The 11,779-nt window shown below is 39.2% G+C and overlaps 1 protein-coding gene across 2 annotated transcripts in view; it reads right to left on the bottom strand.

Annotated features, from left to right (window-relative positions):
• Positions 1–539: 539 nt before the first annotated feature.
• Positions 540–11,779, bottom strand: part of LOC139144752 (uncharacterized) — a 31,181-nt gene continuing 19,941 nt past the window's right edge. For both annotated transcript variants that reach the window (XM_070715481.1, XM_070715480.1), the window contains one exon: positions 540–4,310. In XM_070715481.1, the coding sequence (XP_070571582.1) occupies positions 2,618–4,310 (1,693 nt within the window). In that variant the 3' untranslated portion in view covers positions 540–2,617. The remainder of the gene's footprint in view (positions 4,311–11,779) is intronic.

Genomic DNA, 11,779 nt, shown 5'->3' with positions numbered 1-11,779 from the left:
TTCAATTAAGTACGCAACTTGAAATTGAAAGACCTAAACTTTTGCTCCAAATTTCGAAATGATAAAAGGATAAAAATCAAGGGTAACCGCGCAAAATTTATTACAAGAGACACAATATTTACCGAAACTTGAAATTCAAAATGGTCGCCATCCCAATGTTTAAATGCGCAATGAGCTTTAAAACGAGGCTCAACCAGTGGTAAACCAAAATGTTGTTGTAAACGTTTTGGCGTCCGAATGTCTGCCCCGAGGCGCATACTACCTTCAGAGCAACCACCGTAAATTACGTCGTGCAAAATACAACCAATTCAAAGTAAAAGAGGTCCCGACAGACCATATTCAGACAAAGTTGCCCAGGTGTGTGCGGTTGTTATTAATTCTTACGTCGTTTGTGAACCCACCACACTCTACCGTACATTTTGTAAAAAAAACCAAAACAGCGGACACATCACTACATGTGAAATATTCAAACTTTCCAGCCCATCGACGTCCAGATTTCAACAAAGCAAGAATTATATTTAAACAAACAGACGACCTGATTGGATTATATAATGTATTTATTTTCGAGTTGGAAAATACACGTAAATTTGTATATTTTTCTTGTAGTATATACAAGTGTTTTGGTCGTTCTTAGATGAAGACAGAAAAAAAGGTAAAAATGAACAAAATAATTTAAAGTACATGTTTTTCAATGACGAAGAACCCTTTCAAATGCATACCCTTTTATGATGACGATGTTGGCACAAGTTAACATCGAAATATTTGCGCATGATTTTGATCATGCGCACCGAACAGGCTCGATGCACGAAAGGACGGACGAAATTTGTAAATTGGCCAAATCGAAGCGGAACTCTGGCCAACTGATTCATCAGAAGAGAGCGCATGCAGTGCTACACAAAGTCATTTCATTTTTATTTATGGCATGTATAAAACGGAAGTGACCGCCGGGAAAGAGTGGCAGACCAATGAAGAGTGGTGGTAAGGTGAAATCCTATACGCTGGGTCATATTCGATACCGCCTGTGTGCTGCATAGGGCTCGAGATACCTGTATTGCGAATTGCAAACCTCAAATGTTTGAACCATGTGTAGCAAAGAAGTAAACATTGTTAAAACACGCTGATGTAGGCAGTGATACGGTGAAAAGTCCACATTTTATCCATTGGATTTCTCAAGTTTGCCTGTCAGCATCTTAGTTTGTCGGTAATAAGTACTAAATTAGGAGTTTGGTACCAAAGTAGATTTGTTATTCTTTAAGGTAGTATGCGCCTCGAAATTGAAAGACTTAAAACTTTTGTTTAAACTTTCCTCAATGCATCTTTCGACCATCCTCTTTCAAAATCAAGAATAAAAATCAGGGGTTCGCCGTGCAAAGTTTGGTGCAAGAGAGACCAATCACTCCAGATTTTCCGATATTTGAAATTCAAAATGGCCGCCGTACCTGTGTTAACTCTATGGAGAAAAACAAAATTTTCAATATATTCGAAAAACTAAGACGATGAAAAGTTTTCTTTCACCAAGAACTTTAAAATGGACCTCAAAGTGGTAGATCAGAAAAGAATTGTAAACGTTTGAGCGTCCGAATATCTGTCCCCGAGGCGCATTCTACCTTAAGAGAGGTACGGGGAAATTGCCCTTCTAAAGTTTAGGTCTTATTAATTTCAGGAATCAACTAATGAATTAATAATTGATTTATTAATTATCATCAATTAATCAATTATTAATTCAGAAATTACCCGTTAAGTAACAAAGTACAGTACATGCGCACTGCAAACTTTGACGTGACGATGCTCACGACTAAAGCATACTTTGGGAGATTTTACTGGTCTTCGAGTCCATACAAAAGTTGCGATATGTTATAATCTATAGAATGAATTGCACGGTCAAGATGACTTTGACAGCGCAAACGTTTATAAAATCGCAAAATATAATACTCAAATGGCTGGCTACTATAACAGATTCATTTTTAAAGATTCTATGGGTCTTCAGGTGAAAATACAATAATAATCGCATGAGTGAGATATTTGTGTAGAAAGAACATTTATTACTTTCTACAGTACGTAAGTGATACCTTAAAAATTGTTATCCTACATGCTACGGTTGAGCACATCACGAGATCAATAGACTGGTACACGTACGAGTATAATGGCAGAGACCGAACGGGGTCAATCATTGCAAACCATAGTATGGACGCCACCATGCGTTAAGAAATAAGAAGAGCTTCACCTTTTGTTTTATTGTAATCACTCAATCAATATTCAACTTTTAGCTCCGAGTGCTTTGTGCTCTCTGTGAAGGATGAAATCAAGAAAAATGTAACATTTTGAGAACATATTCTACGGAAGAATAAACAGGACGAGGTCAATTTCTGCTGGTGGCACTGAAATTTGCAAAAAAAGATTAGATTTAGTGATGGGTGTGCGACGACGGTGAAACACCTGAAATTCCGACCACATAAATACAATCAAGTAAGTCGTCTTTGATATGTTAGACTAACAAAATGCTTTCTTTTTACCCCCCAAAAAGAAAGCTGAGTTGACGATGAAATGATGATGAATTTCACATTCAAGATTCATGAGAAAAGAAGTCGGGAACAATAACGTCTCCAGACAGGTGTAATTATCCGGTCCTTGTTTTGGCATTTACAAAGGCTTTGTGCTGGTCTTCCGTGACGTAAGGATGACCTTCTACAATGACCGTATTTAGCTCTGCCATTTTAATTTGGGTCGGCAGAAATTTTGGCACTTCAACAAGTTTGTCCCTTGGTGTCGAGGTATCAACCTTTCTGTTCCGCGGACTGTCTGACGGTTGTTCGTATGCACTGCGTGGTTTTGAACGCCTTTTCTCGGGGCCGGTCGCCTGGCCTTTGATTCCCAACTTTGTCGGTCCGTTATCCTGACCCTTCCCGTTCTCCCTGGTCTCGGAAATGTCCATAATTCTGACCTTGATCTGACCGGGTCGATTTGCGTTTTTCGCCGGAGGTGCTCTCTTGGGCTTTTCTTTATTTTCGCTGTCATTGTTCAGAGGTAGGAGCCTCAGCGAGGCTTGTAGCTTTTCCTGCAGCTCGGCCTTGCCTTCTATTTTTAGCCGCGATCTGTATTCTATCAGGGGCAAATTTTCGCTCCTCTTCTCGCTTTTTTTAAATTGCGAAGCGTTCATCCCATCGGGAAGTTTCGGCTTGCTGTTGATTAAGCTACTCTCCCAGCGAACGCCATTGCCAGTTTGCTCCCTGTCCACAATTTTGGGTTTGGGGATGGTTTTCTCCTGAGTAGCAACGTCTTTGACATCAGTTGGCGGATCCGTAACTTTCGATGGTGTTTCCTCAAACATGGCGAAATCGCGAATGGCCAGCTCTTGCTTAAGTTGTTTTGAAGGAGCTTTCTCTTTTTTCTCGGAAACTTTCGCATCGGACGCGTCGCTAACAAAGCTCGATGATGTAAATGCACTTTTGTGGCTTTTCCTATCGCTCCCCTCGATCTCGTCAATTTTTGTCTGCAGGTCCCACTCTCTCACAGAAGCGACAGACGGTTGATTTCTATTGCTGCTCGTATTCGGTCGACTCCCAAAGAATTTCTCACGGGCCCTTTCGAAGTTTTCCCGGGCGGCTGTGACATATTTGTCGCTCTGATCAGATCCCTTTCTCGTCCGTTTCTTGTCCTTATACTCGCCGTGTTTGAATCTGTAGCTGGCGATCGATTCGATTGGAGGCATTTCCTTCAACGGGACGGATGAGGCTCTTCTAAGGGGAGGCTGATACGACCGTTTGCTCCCTTGCACTCCGTTAACATCGTGTACGATTTGAACGGAGAACGGGAATTTGACGTTTGGAGCCGGGGCACCGTACAGAAGATCGAGGCAGGACTTTGCATTATTCATGGCCGGAACCTCTGTCCCTTCGCAGTAGAGCCTTCTGGCGTCTGGGGGTGGGTGGCGAGGGCGGGCAGGAGGTGTATCTGATAGTGAGCTTGTATCGGACATTGAGTCTTCCTCCATCATTTCCAGGTGCATATTCCTTGCGTTCTGAGTTAAAGTCTTGCCTCCGGAGGGCTTTGTCGTCGCCACGGTAAGCGCCAGAGAGGCATACGACGTTTGTATTATCGGCAACTGTAGTTCTTTGAATTCCATCGCCGTAATCGGCGGTCTTTGCTTCGACTTTTGATTAGGGTCCTTTAGTCTCCCTGGATGCCTCGGTTTCAGACTGCTTTGATCGTGCCTGTACTTGGCGAGAAAATCTTCTCCTTTGGCCCGGTCACGTGCTCTTTGATTTTGGAGCGCCCTGGCACGCAGTGTGTCCACGATTCTCGTCCAAAAACTGAAACAAATGAAAAGAAAGATGGTCGTTTATGGATAATTTACACCGTTTTTATGAAGGTCAAATGGTAAAAGCTATCCCGTTTTTTATTATCAGCCTGGTTTACTCCCTGAAGCATTTTTAATACCCATTACCAGGCCAGTCAACACAGATTACGCATGTGTGACGCGTATTGTTGTTCTTGAAAAGGTAGTCGACAATAACAAGGCTTGCTACTATTCTAAAGATTTTGTTGAAACGCCGAATATTGAGTATTAAAACACGTGTTCTGGAGACCACAAGAACTACTTGTACGCGATGACAAAACTGTAAGAAATATATTTTCTGTCCCCTAAGGACATTACCACTACACAATAAGGTGCTTGAATTAAACCTTGATGGGAGAGTACGTTGGTATTAAGGTCGGTCTCCATCCAGTATGGAGTATACTTTGAGATAATGTTCGCTCAGTATTGAAACCATCAACACCATTGGGTCTAATTTGGAATGATCAAAAGACGTTGAACGTCAAGTAAATCTATTGAATGTTTGCCTTTTCTTGCTTTCAGTGTCTTTGGTGCTTAAAATTGCAATCAAATGATTGTAAAGTCGAAGAACTTCAATAATGATCACACAACATTTTCAATCGTACTCTTAAAATAGTTGTACCGAAACGATATTTTTAAAGATGATAATTCACACTACTTTCGTTAAATACATTTGATTTAAGCATGTCAATTATATTTGTTGCCGCCTGCAATATATCTCCGAAATGAGTTCGACAATGTACTGGAAATCTATGGAGATTGATTATGATACATGGCGCACTTATTGAAGAAAAATAACTCATGAACATAATTATCCATGGAATGCGGCAACAATGCGCTGCAGCCTGGTTGATTACGTTTGGGGACATCTTTACAGGTGTGTTCATGGTATAGAGTTCAAACATAAAATCTATGTGCCAATTCATAGGACCATGCCAGGGTTAAGAGCATACTAAAACGAGGAGACCGGAAGCAGCCATCTTGGTCACATGACCAAAATAGAGCGTAATGTTCAAAATATGATTAAGGTACATTAAAGAGAATCCAAAAAAAGTGAGAAATTATAACATCAACCGGTTTAGAATATTTGCGGTTTTCCATTCTTAAGCTTACACTGTGTCGAAAAATCACCTGAAACAACTTAATGGACTCTTGCCTTCATTGCAGTAAACATTAGTACCAATCACTGAAGCCATCATTTTTACCAGCTGCGTATTGTACGTTAATAATTGTGTGCCAACAACTGACAAATTGCCTCAATGGACATCGTTATCTCCCCATGATTATTTTCAACATTCAACATGCTCAACATTCCGTCCGAAAAGTCGTCAAAATGACACACTGCTGCCAATTTCTTGTCCATTACAGACAGAATAGCCGACCGCAATTTATCAGACACTACAGAATCTTACATTCACTGCTAGTGTTACTTTTATTACAATCTAAAAAAATGAAAAAAAGATTTTCCCCTTTATTTGACACTTGCGTCTCTCTAAGGACAAACTATTAATAGATGTGCACGCTTCAGAGCGCTTTCAATGTGGCATCTTTATTACCTCTCAGCTTTGTTTCAGCACTTGATAGTAATTTGGCCATGTATAGGCCTATTCCTAAATTTTATTCTGATACAAATCTTTAAATAATCTTGTAAACGCAAGTGGGACAAAGATTTTATTTCTTTGAGCTGGTAAGTCTATTTGTACACTTAGAAGACAAATAGATAGCCAAAATTGCAGATTTTTCACACAGATTTTAAGACACTAATGACTGTTGCATTAATGGCAATTAATTAATGGACGCACAACTTTGAGTGTCAACGCCAAGACTGTTATTGATTGATGTACACATCAACGTAATATTGAACGAAACGTAATGCGAGACGGTGGTCACAGATCAATAAAGTGACGGCTTTGAACATTTTCACTCAAGGTTGCTGATTAAAAGTTGCACAGGTAATACATTAAATCTGAGACTAGAAGGAGCTACATTCCGGACCACGTGTCCAAGACTAGACCAGTCCTAGACTGTGAATATGGCGGCAGATTTCTTCAAAGAAACTTTTAAGAGTAAACTAAAGCAAGAAGAACAATTAACGGCAACGTACAAAGCCCAAAGCCAATTAATGGACAAATACACTGATGAGCTTCCCCTATCGATCGTTGTTCTATTCAAAACGATGCAATTAAAAAGCAATTACTGATCAGTATTTCTCCTTCGCGGTTTCACCGATATCCTGCTGCTAGGGATTGGCCTCAACTACTTCATCTTTAAAATAAAATTATTTACAGTTATTTACCTTCACTAATCGTCATTGGTCCGTAATTGGGACTTTGATGAAAAGCTGCACTGCTTGAGTTTCCCGCTCACTGCCAGCAGGCGAAATATTTTGAATTAAACTTTCAGTGGCTCGGACTGATAGTCCATAGATTATGGATAGGTTTTGATCTTGGATTTCATTGTCACATGAATAATTTCAAATTCCCCGATTATACTGACCGGGACTATCAATTCCAAACTTCCAATGGGCTACAACTATGTAAAGGGCGCCAAAGCCCCACACTCTGCTGATATGTCGTCTGGCTAGGAAAACCCATGTTTCCAGTTACCGACACAAATCATCACCTGCCTTCTAGGCATTGCATCATGGGAGAAATGTGCCCAATCTCTATGCATATGCGTCTTCTTAAATGGTAAACCCCGCAATGCAATGTGGGTAGTAGTATTAGTTATTTTATTTAAGTGTCCTGTGTGGACTTATGTTATACAACAATACATGTAAGCAATATTGCCACACCCAGATCCTTGATGTTATAAAAGTACAACACAGTTAAATGAAATATAAGTAAATAAATAAATTCTATGTGGCATCTTTTCAGAAGCCAGGTTATAGTACCTGAAGCATTTAGAATCTCGTAACAACTTCAGAGAAAGCCCGTTCACCAATATGGTTGGGGTATTTCGCAAAGACTATTGACACTATATTTATCGACAGGAAGTTTCAGGTTGTCGAATGAGACCCAGTCCAATAACTCTGTCCTTCAATTTCCAGACTCTTTTAAGCAGCATTATAATCTCATATATCCTAGAAATCGAAATAATCTGGATGCTGCTTTATCCGAGATACGTACTGTCTGAGTTCCAGAAGAACAGCAGATAATCTATAACCGATCCTCTAGCTAGTCATCGTCGAATCCCGAGGGTAGCGACGTCATCAAGATGGCGACCAAATGTAATTTATGTAGTTATGGAAACAAAACGACCATATTTGTTTCTCATTTGGCGCTAAAAATAATGCATGATTTAAAGCTATTGGATTAAGTAAGACGTGATACTTGAACCTTTACACAATAGTTTTTGGCATGCCTGTTCAGTTTAAATTGATCAATGTGTAATTAATTTTATCCGTTGCCCGGTGCATGTAGAAGACATATTTCTTGGTGCACTACTTTGATCTTCCGTCCCTGTGAGTTACCTGATAAGAAAAAAATTCTAACTGCAGTGGTCGGTAGGATTACAGATCTATAATTTCATGACGAACCAAGCATCGACACCAATGTGTCTGATGATCGACCTGTGAGTTGAAAATGATGTGAAAGAATGGTGACAGATAGAGGTAACTCCCGAGATGCACGCCCTCCTGTGACCATATCTGATATAATGGTGGTTGTCGTGGTTACCACCTTTAGTTGCTGGGACTGCAGACGCGGCCGTCTTTTGACTTTGTAGACGAAAGCTTATGAAATACTTAATAATTGTGGGTGCATCTATGACGACCACGTAGGAATTATGGCAAATTGAACAAAGCAATCCAATGTTGAGAATGCTCAATTGAAAAAAGTTGCATTGTACATGCTTGTGTGTATTATTCAGTCAAGCAGTAACAGAATAAATTGAACAGGCAGACGAATGACCCGCAGGGTTTGATAAGAAAATTGCACATTTGGTAAAAAATGGAGCAGAAATGAAATTATGGAACGGAAAAGAAAAGAAACCCTACCGTGGAACAGCTGTTTTGAATTCAGGTCAACTATTTTCTCCTTATATCGCTCTTGGCATTTCTAAACCAGTCATATTATCATAGCTCATGTAGATAAGCCCATGAAGCGACAGTGAAGTTTGCAAACCTAGATATCGCATTATTTCAACATATTATTTCGACATATAAATTCAGCGACACACGTTAATAATAATCAAAAAAGAAACCATGTGAAATTCAAGAAACTATGGCGGTATCTTAGGCATGTATGTATGTATGTATGTATGTATGTATGTATGTATGTATGTATGTATGTATGTATGTATGTATGTATGTATGTATGTATGTATGTATGTATGTATGTATAGATTGATAGATAGATAGGTAGATAGAAGTGTGTAAACATGTTTATCACAAAAATACCTCAAATTAGGAGACAAATTGAAAATTGACACTTAACACCTATTATTGTATCGCAATTCTAACATTAATCAATTGTAAAACAAATATATGACAATCCCTTAAAACGCTTGAAATCATGACACCATGACAACGGCACAACCACATCATCGCGACAACGTCTTGATAATTTTTCACCGAGTCGTATTAATAGACGTTGACAACTTTAATTTCAATAGCTTCGTTGTTATGTGGCCATTAAATTTCCTTCGGGATTATAAACGTCTATGCGCATGCGCGTACATGTGTCGACATAGTTCTCGCATTGCGGGTTTCTGCGTGATACAACTATAGTCATGGCAACTGATGCAAAAATGACCGTTGAAACGTGGTAGTCTAGAATGCTTCTGTGATTATTGAAGGTCTGATGTATGGACTACTTTTGTTCATTTCTATTTTACAAGCTACGGCGGAGGACGCCGAATTATGTACACTTATGCGTGTCCAAGCTGCATAGGCGCGCGGTGTTATGAAATAAGAAGACGAACTCGGTTTAATTTCCGGCGGCCTACGTCTCTTAAAGAACCGCCGGTAATCGTTATGCGAGTGAAACACCAATCTCACGCAGCTAAATTTCCCTCTTAAGGCCTAAAAAAAAAATTGTGTGTTCCGGTAACCCGACCTACCCTAGTTCAAACCCCCCGACCCTAAACTTTTTTTTGGACCTTGAAAACAAATCCCGCGAGATTGGCTGGGAAAAGTTTTAAATCACGCGTGATTTCATGACGTCATTAAACAACAATAGCGACTGCTTGTGCAAGCGTGTTTTCCGTAACATGTGAGAAATGCGATCACGTTCAAGAAAAAATGTAAAAAGTGTGAGAGGCTCCCCACCTAACTATCCAAAATGTTTTTGTGTCGAGTTTGTGTTTAATTCGTTTCAAAAATGTGTTCCTATATTCTTATCCGATTTTTTTGTGTTAATGAAAATGTTTGTTTCACCTCGGATATTTGTAGGGAAGTTTGGATTAGTGTGTACGGTAATGTTTTGTTTGTGTGGGGAAAGCTTATGGCGATTGTAAAAAAGTGTGAAAGAGGCTCCCCACCTAACTATCCAAAATGTTTTTGTGTCGAGTTTGTGTTTGATTCGTTTCAAAATGTGTTCCTACATTCTTATCCGATTGTTTGTGTTATGAAAATGTTTGTTTCGCCTCGGATATTTGTAGGAAGTTTGGATTAGTGTGTACGGTAATGTTTTGTTTGTGTGGGGAAAGCTTATGGCGAGACGCAGCCGGACCTATGGTGTTACAAAGTTGATGAGTGGCCCTTTGACGCTTGCGTTTCGAAACCCGAGTGTGGTTTTCATCAGTCGCAATGTAGATTCTTTCGTTAGTTTGTGTTTGTGAAAATTTATTTTAATGTATTTTAGTGGTCTTGCTCTTCGAATAGCGAGGCAAGAATATCAATGTTTGGGTCTCGTTGTGAGTCCGTTTGGTGGTCTGGTTTGTTTGGTTTTTGTTTTTCTTACTTCTGTAAATTTTGTTTTGACTAGTGTGTCTTTTAGGTTTTTGTTTCTCTTGTAAGCAATGATTGGTGATTCTGGGAATGATTCCTTAGTGTTGAGTCCTTCTCCAGTTCAGCCAAATGTTTCAAAAGACTTCCCTTAAGATCTTTTGTTTTATGTAAGGGCTGTATGTTGTACTGAAGATGAGTTTGTTTGTTGCTTCTTTACGTGTACTTGTACAGTTTGTTAGTGTATTACGAATACTGTGGTTCATTTTTCTGTTATATTCGTGATTTCATTGTTTTGTATTCTCTGTCGAGTAGTTTGTTTCTAAAGAAAGCGACTTTTTTAGTAAAGTCGTCATTGTTGTTTCAAGTGCGAGCGTATCTAAGGATTTCACCTTTGATAAAGCCATTAAATGTTGCTGTCGGGTGACAAGATTCTCTATGTAGAAATTGGAATGTGTCTGTTGGTTTAGTATGTGTTTTGATGTCGAGGATATTTTCTTTGTGGTATCTTGCACCTTTGAAAACTACTACATTAACGAATGTAATTTCTTTTGTGTTGAGTTTTCGAAACTTAAACGTTGGGTGCATTGTGTTGATTTTTTGAATGAAGTTAGTGAGTTCGGTTTGTGTTCCGAGAAAGATTGCAAAGACATCATCTCTGAATCTTTTCCAGAAGTGAATGTTGTTGTGGTTGTTTACGATTATTTTCTTTTCAAGTTCATGAAAAGCAATGTCTGCTATCTCTGGCGAGGCATTCGATCCCATGCTGCAGCCGCGGGTTTGGCGGAAATATTGCTTGTTAAATTCAAAACTGTTGTGTTTTAGAATTAGTGAAATCATTTCTATTAAGTCTTCCGTGGTGGTTTTTTGATGCCGTAATTTGTTTGAAGCGAGGTTTGTGAGTTTAATGTTTCACTGACTAGCCGAATCGCTTCGTCGTGAATTGTGTTTGTGTCCATCGACACCACGTCGAGTGTTACAAGAAATGCATGTTGGGGAAATTTGTTTTTTCTATTTCTTGTATGAAGTTTGTTGTGTCTTTTATATTTGACGGTTGTTGCTGGACCAGTGGTTTTATGAAGTAATCCAGCAATTCTGAAATTCTGTTAGTGGGACTGGAGCAGCCAGTAAATATTGGTCTCCCTGCAAACGTTGAGTTTTCAGGCGGCGGTTTGTGAATTTTAGGCAATAAGTACCACTGCGGGGTACGGATTTTATGTTTTTTGGATCGAGATACTTATAAGTATCATGGTCGATGTGTTTGTTCTCGTACATTTTGTTTAATAGTTCGTGTACTTTGTTTACTGTTTGTTCTGTGTCGCACTGTCTAGCTGTGTATAATACTGAGTGTTGCGTAATTGTCTTTTGCATTCGTGTATGTAATCTTTTGTGTTGACAATGACGATGCCTGACCCTTGTCGAAAGGTATTGAAATTTTCACATTTTCTTTTTTGCAGAGAAAAAAAATTACCAAAAAAAAATTTTTTTCCGACCTACCTACCCTATTTCTGAAGAGCATGTTACAGGAAACACACAATTTTTTTTTTTGCCTAAGT

The sequence above is a fragment of the Ptychodera flava genome, chromosome 12 (assembly GCF_041260155.1).
Source record: "Ptychodera flava strain L36383 chromosome 12, AS_Pfla_20210202, whole genome shotgun sequence".
Lineage (NCBI taxonomy): Eukaryota > Metazoa > Hemichordata > Enteropneusta > Ptychoderidae > Ptychodera > Ptychodera flava.
Note: the sequence above shows the minus strand (reverse complement) of the source record. Positions and strands in the feature narration are given on the sequence as shown.